This window comes from Bubalus kerabau, chromosome 11 (assembly GCF_029407905.1).
Source record: "Bubalus kerabau isolate K-KA32 ecotype Philippines breed swamp buffalo chromosome 11, PCC_UOA_SB_1v2, whole genome shotgun sequence".
NCBI lineage: Eukaryota > Metazoa > Chordata > Mammalia > Artiodactyla > Bovidae > Bubalus > Bubalus kerabau.
Genome location: NC_073634.1, coordinates 107,041,468 through 107,060,460, shown reverse-complemented (window position 1 = coordinate 107,060,460; position 18,993 = coordinate 107,041,468). Strand labels below are relative to the sequence as shown.

The following is an 18,993-nucleotide window of genomic DNA, read 5'->3' as shown; positions in this document are numbered from 1 at the left end:
TACTGTGTTTCTCTTCTTGGGGGTGGGGCCGTGAGCTCTTCTCGCTGTTCTTCACTTGTCCACCTGGTAGCAGAGGCCATGAGGTGACGGCAACCCCTGTGCCGCCCCAGGTCCTCCTGGGGCCAGGCCCTCCAAGGTCTCACAAGACTTGCCTTGGAGCGGGCCCCATCTTCTCTGGATTCATCTGCTAGGGGTGCGCGCCTGACCCGAGGGCCTTTCCTGGGGCTTCTGGGGCCCATCCTGAACCCAGATCCACACGGACCTTCGTGTTGAGCCAGGGTGAGGGGAGCAACCCCCACCCCGACCCACTCAAGCCCCTGGCCAGCTTCACAGGGCGGGGGGAGGCTGGCTCTTCCTCACTAGAGCTGCCAGAACCTTCCGTCCAGTCTGGCCCCAGCTGACCTGAGGGGAACCATTGCTGCCCTTGCAGCACCACCCGTGTGCCCCCACCCGCCCCTAGCCCCCCACTGCAGAGGCTCCTTATAGCCCACCCCCAGGAGCCCCCTTCCCTACTCCCCACGTATTTATGAGGATGGAGGACTTTCTACTTCCGTCCCTGGGGTGCTCCCACGTGAAGGGAGTTCTGACTCTGTTTCAGTCTAGGCAGGGTGGTCTCTCTCAGCATACCCCCACCCAGCTACCCCAGCCTCCCGGCCCCAGGGAACAGCCCACTTGGCTAGGCCGCAGCTGCTCTGTGGCTTTGTTTTTGGCAGGGTCCAGTTTTTGGTTTGTAAAAACTGAGACTGACCCCTGGTGGTCCCCAGTCCACCTCCCCTGTCCCTGAGTGGACTAGTGCTCGGGGCAGGGGTAGATGCTTATGTAAGAAGAGGAAAAGGACCTATTAAATTGGTTTTAGCAAAAAGAATTTCTGAAAAAAAAAAAAAAAAACTTTTTTTTGCTCTCTGTGGGAAATAGGTATAAATCTCATGCTGTATTTTATATCTTAGTTGTGTTTGAAAACATTTTGATTTTTGGAGACACGTCAGAATAAATAATGGCATTTGTTGTATGCAGTGTGGTCCTCTGGTGTCCTCCAGCCAGGTGGGGCCTGGCCAGGGCTCTTCGCCGGAGACCACATCCAGACGGAGGTCTTCCTTCGGGGTCCCTGCTGCTCCCTGGGTGTGGGGTCAGACCCTAGCCGTGCAGGCAGGGGCAGCAAACGAGGAGTGCGTGGAGCAGGTCTTGGGAACTGGATCAGCGGGGACCCTGGCGGGCAGCTTCCGATGAGCGACCTTTCATCAACCTGACTGTTTAAAAGAGCTGAAGCTCTTAGGTTTGCGGTGGTGATTTTTGAACTTCTTTTTCAAGGAGCTGGACCGCTTCTGTGGCACAAACGGAGAATTCCCGTCAGCGGGGGCATTCGGACGCAATACCGGGGTGCTGTGAGCCTGCCTCCCAACCCCAGCCTGCAGGGAGGAAGGGACTTTGGTGGGAACCCCTGGGCAGCTTTCCGCCTGCGGCTTCCGTGACGACTCGGCCGGACAGTTAAAAGGCAGCACTCGGACCCCAAGCGCACAGCCCTGCCCCGCCCTCTACCAGCCCAGTGCTACGCCACTGACGGAACTTCTTTCCTGCCCCAGTCTCAGAGGTTCCGGGGGCTGTGATCGAGTCCCTTCCTCGAGGTTCCTGCGCTGCGCTCTGGCCGCCCTGCCTTAGAGCGCGGGCCCTGAGCCTGCTCCCTGCAGCCCCTTCTGCGCAGGCGCAGACCAGGAAGCAGCCCCGCCCCCACCGGGTAGCCCCGCCAGCGCGGCTTGTATACTGCTGGCTTGAAATTTCAGCTTTTAAGAAAAAGGTATCTGATTTTTTTCTAAAGAAGCTGAAACCCACGGCTACAGGAAGCCGCTGCCGCGTCCGCAGCGCGGGGGCCAGCACTACCTTCCTGCGCTTGAGGACGCGCTCCCGGCCCGCTCCCAGGGCCCTGCTGTCTTCACGGCCCGGCTCTCGCGGGCACCTCGGCTTCTCATCCTCGTCCTCGGTCTGAAAGTCGTCAGTGCTGTCCCCAGGCCCAGTCGCTTCTGGGTCCTTCTTGGTGAACAGCTCAGCTGCAGGGGTAGAGGTTGGGGCTGTCTGAGGTCAAGTGCACCACCTGTGCCCAGGGGTCAGCCAGGCGTAGGACCAGAGGCGGACACGCAGCGGGAGGGAGCTGCTTGCGGATGGAACCCGCCGGGAGGACGGGTGGGCGGCGCTCCAGCTTACGCGGGTACAGGTCTGTCATGCTGTCGCCGCTGTCGCTCGGGGCGGCGCCGTCATCGCTGGACGGGGGCTCCCAGAACGCTTCTCTAGGACGAGGCGGCCCGTCACTGTCCTGCTGGTCTTCCCTCCTCCTCCTCTTGTGCAGGAGGCAGGCCGGCACGAACTCCACCCCCCGCTCCTGACACTCCTCATCTGCGAGACAGACCGGTAAGCTGCCTGGCTCCCTCGCGCCTCCCCACCGTCCTCCGGCACACAGCTGGGCTCGGCCAGGCCCTGCCACCCTACTCCCCAGGGAAACGTCAGGAGAGCCTTCAGCTCGGCTCCTCCTGGGAGAGCAGCCAGGTGCGTGGGGGTGCAGGCCAGGGGCAGGACAGCGGAGACCAAACGGGCCTGGAGCGCCCATTCCGTCAGCTCCAGCCAGTTTCCAGGAAGCTGTGCCTGGGAGAGTGCCAAGCAGGCACAGGAAGCCACGCCAGCCTGCCACCCGGAGACTGAAGTCCCCTCAAGCACAGCAGCTGGGACCCCTCCCTGGATGGTGCGCTCCATAAAGTCCCGGCTCTAAGCCTCCAGCGCACTCCCATCCAAAGCTGCCAAGACCCTCTGTGGTCTTGTCCCCACCTGCCTTTCTAAGCCCACCTTGCCTGGTGGCACAGTAGCGGTCCTACAGAACCATCCCCCCAGCCAGGCCGAGCACTCTCCCCGCAGCTCCTCAGGTCCTGTCTGAAGAGAAACCCTCAGACAGCCGCCTGTGTCAGGCAGGCCCACCGGGCTCAGCACCACCTTCTTCAGAGCACTTGACCTCGCCTGCGCCGCTCTGGAGTTCGCTGCCTGCCCTGCGCTGCCTCTACCATCGCCCTCTCCTCACCGTGCCGGGACCGGGCCTGGTGCACCCACCAAGGGCCCCCAAAGGCTGACCGGGCTGCTGCTTCTGCCTTCTAGGGGTGCTGGTCCTGGGGAGAGCACGCAAGCACCCGGACACCCACGTCCCCCAAGGCTACTTACACTTCCGCAGCGCCCTCTGGTACCGCCGGCCCTGGGTGTGCCTCAGCACGTGCTCTGGGGACTTGTTGATGTGTCGCAGGGTGAGTTTGCAGAACAGCTGGTGCCTAAGGGACAGTTCACAAGCCAGGGTCCAGACCCACAGCTCTCTACCACGGCCACGTCTTAGAATCACCCCCAGAGAGTATGATGGGGGAGGTCTGCCGTGTGGCTTAGGCATCAGGATTCTTCCAAGCTTCCAAGCAACTGCAGCCTGCCACTCCTCCAGACAACCTCACCGTCCACCCAGAAAACAGGCGTAGACAGCCTGGCCAGCCTCCCCAGACTGCTCCAGCAGGAGAGGCATGTGGACCACCGCTTTACAAAGTGCTGGACCGTGGGACTGTCTGCCACCCCCTTCGCCTTGACTACTGTCAACCGTGCCCTCTCGGCTAAATCAAAGCTCTCCTTAAACTAAAGAAGGAAAATGACCGCCTTCAGAACCTCAGGTGACAAAGCACAAGTGGGCCAACCCTCTACGGAGCACACAGGCCCAGGTGGCAAACCTCGTGTTTACAAAAAGAAAACGAAATGTCAACTTCAGATATGCAGAGGGTACCACTGTAATGCACTACCACCCAGCAGTCACGTATGAATGTGAGAGCTGGACCATGAAGAAAGCTGAGTGTGGAAGAACTGATGCTTTTGAATTGTGATGCTCGAGAAGACCTTTGAGAGTCCCTTCTACAGCAAAATCAAACCAGTCACTTCTAGTGAACCCTGAATATTCACTAGAAGAACTGATGCTGAAGCTGAAGCTCCAATACTTTGGCCACCTCATGCACAGAGCCGACTCAGTGGAAAAGACCCTTAAATTGGGAAAGATTCAAAGCAAGGGGAGAAGGGGATGACAGAGGATGAGATGGTTAGCTAGCATCACCGACTCAATGGACAGGAATTTGAGCAAACTCCAGGAGATGGTGAAGGACAGGAAAGCCCCGTGCACTGCAGCCCACGGGGTCGCAAAGAGTCGGACACGACTGAGCGACTGAACACACACACATACAGACATGAGCGAGACGGGGGCCTCACTTGGGGTCCCAGGTGACTCACAGCTCCAGAACTCCCACCTGCATCTCAGGTCTCCTATCAGACGGGAGGGTGGGCGCTGCCAGACTGGCCGCATCTCTGAGGAGCGCTCACTCTGCGCAGAGGGGTCGGGGCTCCGGAGTCTACCCAGTCCCGGCCAGACTCAGCACTAGGAACTGTCCCTCCCCGGCAGTACCCGGCCGCCCCACCCCGGCCTGGCCACGTACGGATTCTTGGTGCTGGGCACGATGTGCGGCTCGAACTCGGCGTAGTCGAAGGCCGGGGAGGCGCGGACCAGCCGCTGGTACTTCTTGCCGCGGGTGTAGACCTGGAGCTCGGGCAGGCGACAAGGCAGCTCGTGGCCGGTCAGAGCGCACCGCACCTGCGGGCGGGAGCGCGGCGCGGTCACGGGGTCCGGGCGCTGGGGGTCTCGGGGCCCGCCGTGGGGTTCCCGCACCCCACCCCCGCCCCGCTCCCACCTTGCAGGCGCCGGGCTCCAGCCGCAGGCTCGGGTGCTCGCGCAGAAAGGCGCGCACGTCTGCCGGCAGCTCGCTCATGGCTCGGCGAGCGGAGCTGGGCGCCGACCTTCGCCGGAACCACGTGGGCAGGGGGCGGGGCCGGGGCGGGGCCTAACGGCGCCCGGGAAGCACACGCCTCCAGGGCCCGGAAGTGGGCGGGCGGGGCGATGGCGGCGGCGCGGCAGCTGGGGATGCGCGCGGCGGGGCTGCGGCCGCTACTGTGCGTGGCGGGCGCGGGGCAGGTGAGCGGGCAGGGGCGGTGCGGCCGAGCGGGGTTGCGGCCGGCCGGGCGCGCCCTCGGAGTGAGCGCGCTCAGCCGGCCCCTCGCGTCTCCGCAGGCCCCGGCCAGCGTCGTCTGGAGGAGCGTCCTGGGGATCGCCCCGCGCGCAGGTGAGTTCTCCGGCAGGGACGCCCCAGGCGCCCCAGGGAACCGTTTCAGTCCGTGCGTCCACTTTGCTGGGGGGGGGCGAGGGCGTCGCGATAAGCTCTGAAACTGCCGCCCCAGCCTCGGGAGTCAGGCCCTGGGTGCGCGCGCGGTTCTCGGTGCTGCCGCCCTCCCGCCGCACCCGGCCAAGGGCAGCCACTGCCCGAGGCCCCCTCGGGCTGAGGCGGGGCCGACTCGAGACCGAAGCCGTCTGGGATCCTAAAGGAAAGCATGGCTTGTCTGTACAGTTTGCATGTGGTCCCCGAGGTTCAGCAAAGGGTGTTTGTGTATAGAGCGCTGTGCACCCTGGAAAGGCGGCTGTAAGTCTACTCCAGGCCTGCCTTTTTTTAACCATCCCTAAGACGTAGGATGCTTTCCGTTGATGGAACTCACGCTCTGAGAGCTTAAAGGTACCTCTTGCGTACGTTTTTCCAACTTTAAATTTATGAGCGATTATCGTTCTGAGAGCTCTGTAAACCACTCTCCTGAAGTGTATCACGTTCTCTCTCTGCAGAGCATGGGCAAGTCTTTGCGTCTAAGTGACAGGATACGTCTTAGCATGTCCTTGCAGGAAAGCCATGAGGTGGTTCCATGAGTTACCCGGGATCATGGTGGGTGGCAGAGCCAGGCCCTAGTTGCTGGATCTCATTCAGTCGGTGACTGTCCGCTGAGTGGGTGTCCTACGCCGGGCGCTGGGTTAGGAGCTGGGCTGGACGCAGGTGCTGCTGGTTGGCTGAGACTGCCCGTCCTGGCCCGGCCCTCCTCCTGTTCCACGTTCTCTCAGGCAGTCAGGGCAGCTTCGAGGAACTGGCCGCTCCGGTTCTTCGTTCCAGGGCTTCCGGCCCCATGCCCGTGCTGTGACATTTCCTAGGGCTGGCCTGGAGGCCCGGCAGGTGTGGCAGCTCTTCAGCCGAAGCAACTGCCACAAAAACCGAAGATGAGTCCTTCCTGCGCTGGTTTCTGCTGCTCATTCCTGTGACTGCCTTTGGCCTGGGGACGTGGCAGGTAAAGGCTGATGTGGCTCTCCTGGCCCTGAGCCCTTGACCGTGCTGCCGCCCACTTGGGCTTACGCCCTGTGCCCACAGGTCCAGCGTCGGAAGTGGAAGCTACAGCTGATCGCAGAGTTAGAGTCCAGAGTTATGGCCGAGCCCATCCCACTGCCCACAGAGTGAGTTTGTGCGGCTGCCCAGCTGGGGCTGGGCTCGCTCAAGGTCAGCAGCGGGGCCTGGCTGCAGCTTGCCTGGTCCTGCTAGGCTTCTTGTTGACACCCAGCTGCTGCCTGACACACACGTGTAGAAAGGCCTTTGGGCTTCACCCGTTTCCAGGCCCAGTGTACTGAGGGCTCCCGCAGTGCTGACGGCCTTCCGTAGCAGTAGTTCTTAGGTGGCGGGCGTGCAGGCAGGCGTCTGTCGCGTCTGGACATGAGTGGTGTTTGAAAATGCCTAGCGATTCTCCTGCCTTCCCTCCTGTAAAAGCACGGAGAGCTGTCATCTTGATGCCTCCCATTCAAGGAAGCAGACAGTGGGTCGACGTTGCCTTGCAGGTGGTCTCTTTGGCCCGTTTTACTGAGTTCACACAAGAGTCCACAGCTTTAAGCTTTTCTTGAAAACGAGAACCTTTTGGCAGCATAGATCCTTGTTCCCACGTGGCTTCCAAGGACTCAGCCCCACTTAGAGGGCACAGCATGCAGCCTTGCAACCCCCACGGTGCTTGTGCATCACCTGCTCAGGCCACGGTGGGTGTCGTGGTCTGCAGACCCTCAAGTGGGTCTCGGCTCCCCTTCTCCCACCCCATATAGCCCAATGGAACTGAAGAACCTGGAGTACAGGCCCGTGAAGGTCAGGGGGCACTTTGACCACTCCAAGGAGCTGTACATGATGCCACGGACAATGGTGGACCCTGCCCGGGAGGCCCGGGAGGCTGGCCGGCTCTCATCAGCAGCTGAGAGCGGGGCCTACGTGGTCACTCCCTTCCACTGCACTGAGCTGGGGTGAGTGGCGTGGCAGAGGTACTGGTTCCCACGTTCCTTCTCAGCCCCCAGCCCCGGGGAATCCAAGCTACCCAGACAGCTCAACTCCTCGGAGAGTTGGAAATATCATCCTGGTGTCAGTAAGACAACTAATTACTGAACTTCGTCCGCGTTATCGAGCTCCAAAGGGGAAGGGGAATGAAACAGGCCCCTTTGGAGACAACCGTTTAGTGGCTGACATATTTAGTGATCATGGGGCGACAAGAGGGGCCAGCAGAGGAGCCCCAGCCTTGCGTGGAGGGTTTCGGGTCAGGGGAGCCTTCCCAGGAGTGTTTGAGTAGGAAGTGGTATGTACTCAGCACCACCCCCGCAGCACCGCTTCCCCCCGCCCCCCAAGATCCAAAACTAGAGCATCAGCCCAAGAAGGAAAACCCAGGGCCTCAGCCTCCGCCTTCTGGCTTCAGGTGCAGGATGGGCCCCGGTGCTGCAGCTAGGACAGGACGGGACTGAGGGCAGGAGTTGAAGGGCGAGGCAGTGGGGAGACGCCCGTCGCTGGCTGTGTCACAGCAGGCCAACAGCAGAGGTTGGCGGTGTGGAGGGCGTTACCCCCCCCCCAGCTCCCTCTGCTTCCGTCTTCCCTGGGGCACCCAGTGACCACTAGTCATCACTTGCATTCAGAACCTCTTCCCTGCCTGAAACAGTGTTCTTACTACTCTAGAATCACCATTCTGGTAAACAGAGGGTTTGTGCCCAGGAGGAAGGTGAATCCAGACACACGGCATAAAGGCCAGGTGAGGGGCTGGACTGTCCTCTCCGGGAGGAGCCGTCCCAGCTCTGCAGAGACGGCATTTCGCGCCTTTCCTCACAGGTTGAGGGAGAAGTCGATCTGGTGGGGATGGTGAGGCTCACAGAGACCAGGAAGCCTTTTGTCCCCGAGAATAACCCCGAGCGGAACCACTGGCATTACCGGGACCTGGAGGCCATGGCCAGGCTCACGGGCGCAGAGCCCGTCTTCATCGATGCTGACTTCAGTATGCCATGACCAGCACACCCCAATCCTTCCCTCCTCCCCTCCTGTCCTCTACACCCCAGCGTGTGTCGGTGGTGGGAGTGTGCCCCACAGCCACTGTGAGGACACCCTTCTGTGTTCCTGCAGAGAGCACAGTCCCTGGAGGGCCCATCGGAGGGCAGACCAGAGTCACCCTGCGGAACGAGCACCTGCAGTACATCATCACCTGGTAAGCCGGGGCCTGGCCTCGCCCACCGCCCCCACCCTCCGCTCCCCGCCCCAGACCGTGACAGTGCGCCCTGCTTTTCAACCCAAGGTACGGACTCTGTGCGGCCACATCATACCTCTGGTGCAAGAAGTTCCTAAGTCGGACTCCTGGTGTGTGAGGAGGTTCGCTGAAGTCAGCCTGTCCCTGAACAACTGAAGCCACTTCAAGAGATGTGGTTTTATGCTCATCACATGCTCTTGGTATAAATAAATCTCTACACCACACGAAGTGCCTTTCTTTCCACCCAAACTCCAATGTACCACCTAAGACAGCTGGAGACACATACAGGGCTTCCGTGGTGGCGCAGCAGGGAAGCCCTGCCATGAGAAGCCCACACACAGCTGGAGTGGCCCCTGCTCGCCACAGATAGAGGGCAAAGCGCCACGCAGCAAACGAAAACAAAACCAATCAAAGCATTGCCACTATCCCCAAACTCATTCCAGAACGCTTGACACCAGCTGAAGGAGAATCTTTTTTATTACTTTTATGTACAGAAAACTCCATAGTGCACACTCAGCCCAGCTTGGTGGCCAGCTCTTTGGCCTTCGCCTTTTCCAGCTTGGCGATGCGAGCCACTGACTTCGGCCCCAGGACGTTGCCTCCCCAGTGACGACGGATCTGTGGGAGGAGAGAGGCAATCAGCCTGCTGTGTCGTTTTCTGAGGCTTTCAAACCACAATAGTTCATGCAGCTCTACCTCACTGTTCCAAGTTGACTGGCATATACAACGGCTCAGAGCCAAGAGCAGCCGGTCTTTGACTAAAGGCTCTACCCAAAGACAGTATTTGTATGAATGTGTTTCTTACCTCGTCGTATCTGTCGTTGTAATTGGTCCTGATGGCTTCCACCAGCTTAGCCAGGGCACTCTTGTCCTCCCTGACAAAGCAGAGGGGGAAATTCAGGTCACTGGCCTTCACAGGTTACCCCCCTCCCTCAAAGCAGACATGACATCAATTTAGCTCCAACACAAGTCTCTTGCCTCAGATATAGCATGACCACATGGCTTATTCAGGTGAAGAAATTCATAACCATCATTGGCAAAGATTCAGAAAATGTTCTTTTTAAAGCTTGGGCTTTAAGGTAAGATCCTGAGAAATTACGGGAACCTGGAGTGGGGGCGGGGCGGTCCCCAGTGACGGGAACGCCGGGCCGCGTGCACTTACGAGTTGACTTGCGTGAAGGCTACGGTGGTGCACGTCTTCCTGTGGACCAGGCGCCCCAGCCGGGCCTTGCCCTTGATGATGCAGTAGGGAACCCCCATCTTGCGGCACAGGGCAGGCAGGAAGACCACGAGCTGGAAGACAGCGTTAGCGCTCGAGTTATCTGAAGCAAAAACAGTACTATAAAAGGGCTAACGTGGCAGCAATTGCTCAGGGTTAAAAAGCTCATGTGTTTGCACTTCAAGGTTTAATTCAGTAAGAAGTTCACATCATCGCAAAAGCCAGGAACTGCATTCCTTGTCAGGACTTCCTTATGAGAAAAGCTGACATCCCTGCCATTCCACCAGGGCCTGTCAGACCCAGCGTCTAGCTTGGCGCTCTTCCTGGGACAGACACGCACCCACCCATCTAAGCCCAGCAGGGACACAGGAGCAGCGGCCACACGTACCTCAATGGGATCCACGTCGTGAGCGATCACCACCAGCTGAGCCTTCTTGTTCTCCACCAGGGTGGTGACCGTGTTGACCCCTAGAACACACAGCCAGTTGGCGTGAGGCGGCGTGGGCTGCTGTTCCCAAGAGCAGCGTCACTGCAGCCTGGCTGTGACTCAGCGTTAAAAAGCTCGGATTTTACTCTCCACAGTGATTCCAGGTGAAGAAATTCATGCATCATTGCCAACAGCCTGTCCCACAACTCACCCTCTTCAAGGAGAGGTTCACTCACCTGCTCGAAGGACAGGTGGCCTCTTGGTGGGGACATCGCCTTTGCCGGCGGCTTTCTTCTCAGCTCGGGCCAGCAGCCTCTGCTTCTTCTCTTGCTTTGTCTCTGGTCTGTATTTGTGGGCCAGCTTAAGCAGTTGAGTAGCTGACAAAAAAAAAAGACCACCGTTCAGATGTGAAGTTGCAATATTTGTCACTTAACAAATGCTAGATCACTGTCCCGAGTACAACCACAATCCAAGAGATCTCAGACCCAGTTCATTATCCCATCAGTGTATCATGTTGTGGACTAGACAAGGAAAACCAGCCTACTAAAAATACCCACTGCCCCTTCAAACGCCTGAGTTCTAGCAGGTCCAAGAAAGGGTGGCAACCATGCCCAAGAAATACCCCCCAGCAGTGTTTCTAGGCCACAGAGCCGCACCTGTTTGTCGGTCCAAGGCCTGGGTGAACTGGTTAATTGCAGGAGGCACTTTCAGCCGCTTATAGAGAATAGCCCTTTGCCGCTGCAGCCGGATGTAGCGGGGCCATTTGACAAAGCGGGTGAGGTCCCTCTTGGGTTGGATGTCCTGTCCTGTGAAGTAAAAAGTAACTAGGTGAGGCTCAAGCTCCTTGCTGAGTTCAGGGATAGACACACACTTACGGATGTAGGTGCATCAGCGATCTTGGTGGTTTAAAATGTCATCACCATGTTCCAGGTAACATACTTTTGCATCACTTGCACACCAACACCTAAGAACCCAGGGAGACTACAGCGCCACCCCTTGTTCATGCAGCCAAGGTGCAGCCAGCCCCATCACCTCTGCTCTGGGAACGCCCGTTCCTTGATGGCCAGCACCCGGGCTCCACGGTGACACAAGACTGGGCTTACAGTGAGGCCACCGAAAAACGACCATCACTGTGCCCCCCTCTCAAAGCCAGAGACTAAGAGCCAGGCACAATTTAGTTAGAAAGTGGCAAAAACGTGAGAATTCCAGCCCAAGTAAGCCTCGACTCCAAACCCAGTGAAATCTAGAATAGGACAGGAACTTATGTTCAACTATTCTTTTTCTCCATCGAGGACTACGTGAAAACACATCTCCTCCCGTTTCTTACTCACCAATGCCAAAATTCTTGGGCCTCTTCTCGAACAGGGGGTTGACCACCTTCTTGGCCTCCTGCTTCTTCACCACGGCCGGGGCCGGGGCCACCTTCTTCCCCTTGGCCTTCTTTCCCTTCGGCTGGGCGAGAAGAAACACCAGTTTTCGCCGCCGCCTCTGCCGGTTTCTCTGCAGAGGGGCGGGTGCGGACGGCGGGCGACCCCGCCACCCGCGAGGGCAAGCCCGACTCCTGTGTCGGCGCCGCGCGGGCCCGGAGGCCGCCCCCAGCTCGTACATCAGCGATCTTGGTGGTCAGGACAGTCCTCACCATCACTCAGATAGCAAATATTCTTTCACATCATCTGCACGAGCCCAGCGGGCCCGCGAACCCGCGGCGCCGCCCCTTCCCCGCGACGGGGCAGCGGGCCCCCTCTTCGGGGACCGGCAGGCTCCAAACAGCAGAGGCGAGCGAAGACACCGCGCGGGCCAAGACCCCCTGAGCGGGCACCCAAGAAATGGAGGAGCCCCCCCACCCCCGGGGCACCGGCGCGCTTCCGCCCCGTCCGTCCCCGAGCCCCGCACTGCGGCGCTGCTCTCCTCGGATCCTCATCATCCCCCCCCGCCCGCCAGGCGAAGTCCGGGAGTGTTATCCAGCCCCAAGGCCGCTGAGCGAGGTCCTGCGGGGCGCCCCTCGCTCTGGGCAGTGGAGGCACCCCGGCGCGGTCGCGCTCCGAGGAGGATGGCGGCGGATAGAGCTCAGACGGCAGACCCGGCACCACGAGAAAAAGGGAAGCTCACCATCTTGAAGGGCTGGCGTAGAGAGAAAGGACCAGGTATTGTGGGTAATTTGTAGGCGTCCTCGGAGATCGCGAGAATTGGCGCCTGCGCGGGATTTCGGATTTAAAGAGAAAGAACTCCCTTTGCCCTCCTGCGCGGTCGGGGGCGGTGCCTAAAGCAGGAAGAGCCGTGGGAGGCCCGGGGAAGGGCCGCGGAGACTGACCCGCAGGGGCTCGCGCTTGTCCCCCAACTCCGCCCCTAGCGAGGTACCCAGCGGGCCCTGGCTCTGCGGGCCCACTGAGGGAGCTGGGGTGTCGTGGCTCGGTCGGCGTCCTTCTGGTGGGGTTTACTCCCCCGCGAATTCGGTCGGGGGCCTCGCCGGGCGGGAGCGCGCGTAGTCCGGAGGCACCTGGCGCGGGGCGGCAGGGCGGCGGTCCCGGGACGGAGGAGCCCCGACGCCTCGTGGGGCGGCCCTCTAGGGTCCCCGGCGTGGAGACGGGGGCGGCAGAGTCGAAATAGGACCCGAGCGGCTCGGCGGGGACGTGCGTGAGCCTGGCCTCCGAGAGGGCTGCGCCGGCGCCGGCCGGGTAGTCGTCGGGGTCCGGCCAAGGGGGCGCGGACCAGAGGAGAGCCCATAGCGCGTTTGGCAGAAAGGCATCTCCGCAGAGCCTACCCGAGGGTCCTACCCAGGCTGGCGCCTGCAGCGGGGAGAAAGGCCGGAGCTGGCCTGCTCACACCCAGACTCGGTTCCAGGTGCCCCGCTCCACGTCCTGCGCTGCCTGAGGCCCCGCCATGGCCCAGCAGAGAGCCCTGCCGCAGAGCAAGGAGACGCTGCTGCAGTCTTACAACAAGCGGCTTAAGGACGATGTCAAGTCCATCATGGACAACTTCACTGAGATCATCAAGACCGCCAAGGTGGGTGGGGGCCACCGGTCTCCGGCTCCCTTGGAGACCAATACAGTGGTGAGCAGAGCTGAGTCGGGGCGTCCGCTTTCAACCTCCCAGCCAGGTGGTGGCCATACTGCAGTGAGCCCATAGGCAGGGCCCTTGTCCCCATGGGGAGAACGTTTGGGAGGGCCGGGGATGGGGGCGGGGCGGTGACCGCAGCAAACAGGGAGGCAAGTGAGTCATCTGGCTAATTACAGGCCCTGGGGAGGCATTTGTAGGGGGCTCCAGTCATAATGCCCGGATCCAGCATCACTTACTAGCAGCAAGGGGTTGGATGACGTCTTGACGTCTCAGTGCCTCAGTGTACCCTGCAGCATGGCATCCTTGTATGGCTGGATGAGTTTATCCACGTAAAGCGGTCACTGTGGGGACTGTTGTGAGCACATGTGGTCGCTGAGAAAAGCTGGGGAAAGCTCCTCACGTGGGCAGAGAGAGGGTCAGCGGTCGGTTCCGGGCAGGCAAGCCCACTGACTGGAGTGGGCCAGAACTCTGCATGACTGTTCCAGTCCTGTAGCTCGTTTGAGCCTTAATAGTGACGATGACAGCTAGTGCTATGGGTTGGGCTTCCCTAGGGGCTTAGAGGGTAAAGCGTCTGCCTGCATTGTGGGACACCTGGGTTTGATCCCTGGGTCAGGAAGATCCCCTGGAGAAGGAAATGGCAACCTACTCCAGTGTTCTTGCCTGGAGAATCCCACGGATGGAGGAGCCTGGTAGGCTACAGTCCACGGGGTCGCAAAGAATTGGACTCGACTGAGCGACTTCACTTTCACTAACTTTCAGTGTTAGGCTGAGCTGTGAGGGCCCTTTGTGTGCCGTCCCATTTAATGGTCACAAGAATGCTGTAGGGCAGGTCATCGCTCTCCAGTTCCTTTTCAGAGGAGGGAACAGGGACTCAGAAGCTTTAGCATCCTGCCCCAAGTCAGGATATTCTGCGAATATCCAGCAGGGCTGGGATTAGGACCTGGGAAATCTGGGTCCCTACCACTTAGGGTGCCCTGACCCCTGCCCGCATCTTGGCCTGGTGGGTGCGTTGGGACAGTTAGTAGCCCGGACCTTGCACAGGACAGGCGGGCAAGACTCCCGGCCCCTCTGCTGACTGTCTGAGACACCTGGAGTGCACTCAGGTCTGTCCCGGCTTCGGGTTTGCCCACGAGGGAGAATGTCCAGGCTTCAGTGAGTTTCCTAAGACGACGGTCAGGTGCTTAACACAGTGCCTGGCACCCAGAAAGGGCTCAGTAAACGGTCACTTAAAAAAGTACATTGTCCTTTTATTCATCCATTCAGCAGGTCACTGACTGCCCAAACTAAAAAGATGGGGCCAACCCCTCCTTGCACCTGGCACAGCAGCCCTCGTACTCAGGCATCTGTTGGCCCTGTGAGGGTGCCCATTACCCCTTAGAATGGGGCGGGGGGTGCCGGTGCACGCAGCCCGATGTCTGGGGCGGCGCCTGGGGCAGAGGGCATGGTAGGGCACGGTGTGGCCAGTGTGGGTGCGCTGCCGTCGCCGCCGGGCGCCTGCGGGCCAGGGCACCTGCCCACGCTGGACTTTCTCGTTTGCTCCCCAGATTGAGGACGAGACGCAGGTGTCGAGGGCCACTCAGGGCGAGCAGGACAACTACGAGATGCACGTGAGAGCTGCCAACATCGTGAGTCACCAGGTGGAGGGGACAGTCTGGGCTCCAGAAGCCTTTGGCCCCTACTGGGTTCCCGGGGGGCAGAGGGGCAAACCACTTCTCAGGAGACTCCCTTTGAGAGGAGGGCTTTCCTCGGCAGCTGAAGAAGGGGCTGGCAGGTAGTGGGTACGGTCACGATGTCGAGTGCTGGGCAGGGGTTACAAAGAGGTCAGCCCTTCCTCTCTGAAGGTCCTCTGTAAGTGCAGGCTCTCTATAAACGAAGGTTCCTTGTAAGTGAAGGTTCTGTAAATGCAGGAAGCAAAGGGCTAGATGAAACAGGACAGGCGTCTTGATCCCTTTCAATGCCACAGAATAAGCCTAGCTACCACGCGTTTCCATGGGCCCACACCCATGATGGAAATGCATAGTGCAGGGTCCTAAACGAGTCCCCGCCAGCTGGCAGGTATGCTGGCCCTGAGGAAGAACAGGGCAGGTTAAATGGACCGCAGTTTTGTCTGGGGTTTGAGGTTTTCAGAAGCAGAATACGTGATTGAATAAAGTGTGCAATTGGCCATCACACCTGCAGGAGTGGAAGCCAGAGGCCCGATGGCACCTGCCTTGGCAACAATTCACGTGCCTGCGGCGGCTGCCAGGGACCCTGCCCTCCCCTCGCTCACCTTCTAGTCCCTCACTTCTGACAAGGACCCTGTGTGAGTGCTGCAGCCCCACTTCGCGGATGAGGCCACTGCTGCCATTTCCTACCCAGCGTCAGGCACACGGAGGCAGGCAGTCCCTCACCACGCACCCTGATCCCCACGGCCGCAGGTCCGAGCCGGCGAGTCCCTGATGAAGCTGGTGTCTGACCTCAAGCAGTTCCTCATCCTCAACGACTTCCCGTCGGTGAACGAGGCCATCGACCAGCGTAACCAGCAGCTGCGAGCCCTGCAGGAGGAGTGTGACCGGAAGCTCATCGCGCTGCGGGACGAGGTCTCCATCGACCTGTACGAGCTGGAGGAGGAGTATTACTCGTCCAGGTACAAATAGGGCTGGACCCCTTGCACGGTGGACCTGCAGATCTGGGCCCGGCCAGCAGGGGTGCCCAGCCCCACCTGGCAGCCTCGTTTCCAAATCCTTCATGGTCTCAGCAACAGAACCCTTTGTCTGGCTTCACAGCAGACCTCAGGGTCAGAGCGTCTGATCAACAGACAACTGATGCTGCCTCCTGGGGCCCGGGCGTCAGAATGAAAATCAGAACCTCGAGGGTTGGGAGGGCCAGGCCAGCGTTTCTGTCTGGGGGCCCGTCTGTCCGAAATAACCGTCTCATCCAGACCTAAATATCCTAGCCGTGCAGGGCCAGCGCCCTTGGCTACCCAGCCCCTGTCCAGGACCCCAGTGCTTGCCCAGGGCTGTGATTCACCGTGGGTGTCACTGAACGCCCACACTGTGTGTGTGTGTCAGGGTGCAGGTTCCTGGGAAGGAGGAGGAGAAAATCCAAGCAGAGTGTGGCGTTGAACGCCAGGCCTGGGCACTTACACCACTGAGTTCTCATTCAGTTCACCGTCACAGACCACAGCCCTCCTGCACGCTGGACCCAGTTACAGCAGTGGGCAAGGCCTGTGACACCAGCGTGTGGCCTGCTTAGAATCCCGAAACCAAGGCAGTTTGAGCTGGAGGGGCCCCAGGAATCAGAATCCAGGTGTAATTTACTCACGGGGAAGCTGAGGCTGGAGAGGCCTCGCACATCTGTCCTTGTTAGCTTGGAAAAATCAAGACTCAGTCCAGCGGACACCGGGTTGGCAGCCCCTTGCCCTCGCTGGACAAATGTGTCTTTCTTGTCATGGATTTTCATTGCTCCTTTCTGTCTGGTGGCGGCCAGGCTGGAGCCACAGATGCCCAGAGCCAGCGTGTCTGTGGTCTGAGGCTGGATTTCTCTGTGTGCGTTCCAGTGCCACCCCTCACGGTCCCTCCCACCTTTACCTTCGTGGGAAGGGACAGACGTCACTGCTCAGTGGGAGTGGTTTAAACTCTTCCAGAGGGTTCTGGGGTCACCTCTCATCCCTGATGCCTGTTGGCTCAGCAGACATGTAGCAAGTGCCTCCTACATACCAGCCTTCAGGGAGGGGTCCAGAGTGGTCCCTGGGGGGTTTCAGACCCTGCTGGGGACATTGCTCCTTATGGCCTTGTTTGTCCCCCTGTGGCCCCCATGGGCCCGGGCCACGGACTGAATGTCTGCAGGAGAGCAGCTTAGGCCTGCCTTTTGAGGCTGAGGGCAGAGAGGGCTGCAGGGGAATGCCTGAGAGCCAGGCTCCTCCTGTCCTGGCTCCGGGCTATCAGTCTGGCCCAGAGGGGTTTCTAGTCCAGCCTGGGGTCTTCGAGAGGCTGAGGCCCTCCGTCTGTAAATGCCTGTGGTGGCTGGGGCTCAGCTGAGTCAGGGCCAGCCGGCTGTGGGCCCCTCTCTGCTTGTTCCCTACACAGGCGGCGTGTCCCGCCCCCCACCAAGCCACCGGCACTCAGCCCATTCTCCACGTGCGTCCCTGCTGCCCACAGGCTCGCTCTCCCGCTTTCTGCTCACGATTTTCTCTTTCTCTCCCTCTCGCCTTCCACTCTCCTCGAAACTCTGCTCTGTGTCCAGGATGGTTCTGAGGCTGGATGCTGGGGGCGGGAGCAAGGGAGGGAGCGCGAGGCAGGATTCGGGAGGAAGCCAGCGAGATGTGTGGGGAGGGGCAGGCCCCACTTGCCCCCTCGATGCCCTCTGCGAGCCATGCTCTGTCCACGTGCATCCTTGCTGAGAGGCCAGCCGTGCTGTCCCCACACTAGACGAGATCTGATGCGTTCAGTGTGGCGTGGCCACAGATTGTCCCCGTGTTAGAGACGGGAGCCTGAGTTCAAGGCGCTGGCGTCCTGTTTGAGGTCACACAGCTGGTGCAGGGCTGCAGGACAGAATGCCAGGGCCTCTGCTCCTAACCACCCCCCCATTCAGGCTGAGTCCCAGGCCCAGAGAGGAGACAGCGTCTCTGTCCCCAGGGGCCTTGAGAAGCACAGGGACTGTGGAGACCACTTCTAGACGCTAGTTCCTGCAACTGGAGAATGGAGCGTGTGTTCAGGCTGGCAGCTCCCTGCTAGAGGAAGGCAGCTGGAGCCAGGACAGGAGGGGATGGCAGGAAGGATGCGGAAGGATGGGTCAGTGGACCCTGCCAGGACCTGCCGAAGTCACACAGCCTGCCAGTGGCTGGTCCCAAATGGGTCCCTGTGGAGCCCCTTGAGGGCCCGGAAGCAGGGGCAGCGCCATGCCTCCCCCCAGCCAAGCCTACTTGGTGGAGGGGCCTGCACACGGAGGGAGGGGAACGCGGGAGGCGCCTGCACATGGGGGGGGAGGGGAACGCGGGTCTGCGGTGGTCTGTGTTCCTGAACTGCTTCTATCTCGCTTTCCTTCCCTGGCTTCACCTCTGCCTGCTCCTGTCTCTCCCTGGGTTTCTGGTGGTGGAAAAGCTCAAGTCTATGCGAAGCTAATGATCTGCCTCTGTGCGAAGCTTACTGGAGGCTGGACCCGGACACAGACTCCACTGACTGCCTCTCAGCCCCTCTGCTCGCATCCCCGGAGCCCAGTGCTGGCGGCCCCCTGCAGGCTGCAGCCCCCACCCACTCCCACGCTGGTGGCCCCGGGCCCACGGAGCACGCCTGAGCCCCCCAGAGCTCCCCTACCCCCCACCCCCGGGCCCCGGGATCTTCGGAACGACATCCAGTCCTCACCACAGGCTCAACTCCCTGCAGCCCTGGTTCCCACTTGGGGAGCCACTGTGGCTTCTTTGGGAACCTTGTCAGCCCAGGGACAGCCCACCTAGGAGTGCTGGGGGGAGGAGTGCCCCCACCATCCCAGGGTGGCCTATCCTTCTGATTTGCTACTTTCTGGGCTGGCCAGGAGGGCGTTTCCAGGAGAGTTTGTCCCGTTGAGGCCCTAGCAGCAGGGCAGGAGGATGCCCAGTGTTGGGAAACCTGATCTGTGCATACTGTTTACCATGGGGGGAGGGGGAGGTGCTCATAGTGGACAGTACTAGCCAAGGACCGGCCTCCACGCACAGCTCTGCACACTACCTCACGTTGAGGCTCCTCTGCTAGCTGACTGCCCCTGCAGAGCTGTGGGGAAAGGGGGCTTCCCACTCTCATGGAAGTCAGGCAGGGTTCTTCCTTATTCTGCTGCTGCATATGTTTGTGTTTTTTTGTAATAAAAGACTGTTGAATAAAACCATCTC

General features: G+C 60.2%; 4 protein-coding genes and 5 non-coding genes across 13 annotated transcripts; 2 read left to right on the top strand and 7 right to left on the bottom strand.

Moving 5' to 3' along the window:
- Positions 1–910: 910 nt before the first annotated feature.
- SURF2 (surfeit 2) lies at positions 911–4,895 on the bottom strand. Of its 3 annotated transcripts, none has more exons than XM_055541573.1 (6): positions 4,740–4,895; positions 4,488–4,642; positions 3,196–3,299; positions 2,197–2,385; positions 1,876–2,042; positions 911–1,406 (listed from the first exon to the last, which is right to left on the bottom strand). In XM_055541573.1, the coding sequence occupies exons 1-6, from the start codon at positions 4,815–4,817 to the stop codon at positions 1,239–1,241; spliced, it is 861 nt and encodes a 286-aa protein (XP_055397548.1). In that variant the 5' UTR covers positions 4,818–4,895; the 3' UTR covers positions 911–1,238. The 3 variants fall into 3 exon arrangements, with proteins under 3 accessions (XP_055397548.1, XP_055397549.1, XP_055397550.1); XM_055541574.1 differs by having other exon boundaries at positions 911–1,322; positions 4,740–4,894; XM_055541575.1 differs by lacking the exon at positions 2,197–2,385.
- Positions 4,896–4,909: 14 nt separating this feature from the next.
- On the top strand, positions 4,910–8,672 carry LOC129623727 (surfeit locus protein 1). Of its 2 annotated transcripts, XM_055541570.1 has the most exons (9): positions 4,910–5,020; positions 5,117–5,168; positions 6,074–6,207; positions 6,288–6,370; positions 7,001–7,192; positions 7,890–7,962; positions 8,040–8,202; positions 8,328–8,409; positions 8,497–8,672. In XM_055541570.1, the coding sequence occupies exons 1-9, from the start codon at positions 4,946–4,948 to the stop codon at positions 8,564–8,566; spliced, it is 924 nt and encodes a 307-aa protein (XP_055397545.1). In that variant the 5' UTR covers positions 4,910–4,945; the 3' UTR covers positions 8,567–8,672. The 2 variants fall into 2 exon arrangements, with proteins under 2 accessions (XP_055397545.1, XP_055397547.1); XM_055541572.1 differs by lacking the exons at positions 4,910–5,020; positions 6,074–6,207 and having other exon boundaries at positions 5,147–5,168.
- A 235-nt stretch (positions 8,673–8,907) lies between these two features.
- RPL7A (ribosomal protein L7a) lies at positions 8,908–12,339 on the bottom strand. Its single transcript, XM_055541577.1, has 8 exons — positions 12,204–12,339; positions 11,426–11,546; positions 10,751–10,900; positions 10,331–10,471; positions 10,056–10,135; positions 9,611–9,741; positions 9,254–9,323; positions 8,908–9,066 (listed from the first exon to the last, which is right to left on the bottom strand). The coding sequence occupies exons 1-8, from the start codon at positions 12,204–12,206 to the stop codon at positions 8,962–8,964; spliced, it is 801 nt and encodes a 266-aa protein (XP_055397552.1). The 5' UTR covers positions 12,207–12,339; the 3' UTR covers positions 8,908–8,961.
- Positions 9,423–9,487, bottom strand: LOC129623903 (small nucleolar RNA SNORD36). The gene has a single exon (XR_008700656.1). It is a non-coding gene; the product is annotated as a small nucleolar RNA SNORD36 (small nucleolar RNA).
- Positions 9,813–9,885, bottom strand: LOC129623901 (small nucleolar RNA SNORD36). The gene has a single exon (XR_008700654.1). It is a non-coding gene; the product is annotated as a small nucleolar RNA SNORD36 (small nucleolar RNA).
- On the bottom strand, positions 10,210–10,284 carry LOC129623902 (small nucleolar RNA SNORD36). Its single transcript, XR_008700655.1, has one exon. It is a non-coding gene; the product is annotated as a small nucleolar RNA SNORD36 (small nucleolar RNA).
- LOC129623907 (small nucleolar RNA SNORD24) lies at positions 10,979–11,049 on the bottom strand. Its single transcript, XR_008700659.1, has one exon. It is a non-coding gene; the product is annotated as a small nucleolar RNA SNORD24 (small nucleolar RNA).
- Positions 11,698–11,772, bottom strand: LOC129623906 (small nucleolar RNA SNORD24). Its single transcript, XR_008700658.1, has one exon. It is a non-coding gene; the product is annotated as a small nucleolar RNA SNORD24 (small nucleolar RNA).
- MED22 (mediator complex subunit 22) lies at positions 12,311–18,989 on the top strand. Of its 2 annotated transcripts, none has more exons than XM_055541579.1 (5): positions 12,311–12,448; positions 12,936–13,097; positions 14,696–14,776; positions 15,569–15,777; positions 18,233–18,989. In XM_055541579.1, the coding sequence occupies exons 2-5, from the start codon at positions 12,975–12,977 to the stop codon at positions 18,423–18,425; spliced, it is 606 nt and encodes a 201-aa protein (XP_055397554.1). In that variant the 5' UTR covers positions 12,311–12,448; positions 12,936–12,974; the 3' UTR covers positions 18,426–18,989. The 2 variants fall into 2 exon arrangements, with proteins under 2 accessions (XP_055397554.1, XP_055397553.1); XM_055541578.1 differs by having other exon boundaries at positions 14,696–14,788.
- The last annotated feature ends 4 nt before the right edge of the window (positions 18,990–18,993 follow it).

What these genes read in the sequence shown, in the direction of transcription:
- LOC129623727 (XM_055541570.1), top strand. Translation starts at nt 4,946, where the DNA reads ATGGCGGCGGCGCGGCAGCTGGGGATGCGCGCGGCGGGGCTGCGGCCG. An exon ending in TTGGCCTGGGGACGTGGCAG is followed by an intron (nt 6,208 to 6,287) that starts GTAAAGGCTGAT and finishes CTGTGCCCACAG; the next exon opens with GTCCAGCGTCGGAAGTGGAA. An exon ending in ACACACGGCATAAAGGCCAG is followed by an intron (nt 7,963 to 8,039) that starts GTGAGGGGCTGG and finishes CTTTCCTCACAG; the next exon opens with GTTGAGGGAGAAGTCGATCT.
- RPL7A (XM_055541577.1), bottom strand. An exon ending in ACGACGTGGATCCCATTGAG is followed by an intron (nt 9,742 to 10,055) that starts GTACGTGTGGCC and finishes GCTGTCTTCCAG; the next exon opens with CTCGTGGTCTTCCTGCCTGC. An exon ending in ACAACGACAGATACGACGAG is followed by an intron (nt 9,067 to 9,253) that starts GTAAGAAACACA and finishes CTCCTCCCACAG; the next exon opens with ATCCGTCGTCACTGGGGAGG.
- MED22 (XM_055541578.1), top strand. Translation starts at nt 12,975, where the DNA reads ATGGCCCAGCAGAGAGCCCTGCCGCAGAGCAAGGAGACGCTGCTGCAG. An exon ending in CCAACATCGTGAGTCACCAG is followed by an intron (nt 14,789 to 15,568) that starts GTGGAGGGGACA and finishes CCACGGCCGCAG; the next exon opens with GTCCGAGCCGGCGAGTCCCT. An exon ending in GAGGAGTATTACTCGTCCAG is followed by an intron (nt 15,778 to 18,232) that starts GTACAAATAGGG and finishes GTGGTGGAAAAG; the next exon opens with CTCAAGTCTATGCGAAGCTA.
- SURF2 (XM_055541573.1), bottom strand. Translation starts at nt 4,817, where the DNA reads ATGAGCGAGCTGCCGGCAGACGTGCGCGCCTTTCTGCGCGAGCACCCG. An exon ending in TGGAGCCCGGCGCCTGCAAG is followed by an intron (nt 4,643 to 4,739) that starts GTGGGAGCGGGG and finishes TCCCGCCCGCAG; the next exon opens with GTGCGGTGCGCTCTGACCGG. An exon ending in GCGTCCTCAAGCGCAGGAAG is followed by an intron (nt 1,407 to 1,875) that starts GTAGTGCTGGCC and finishes TCCTCCCTGCAG; the next exon opens with GCTGGGGTTGGGAGGCAGGC.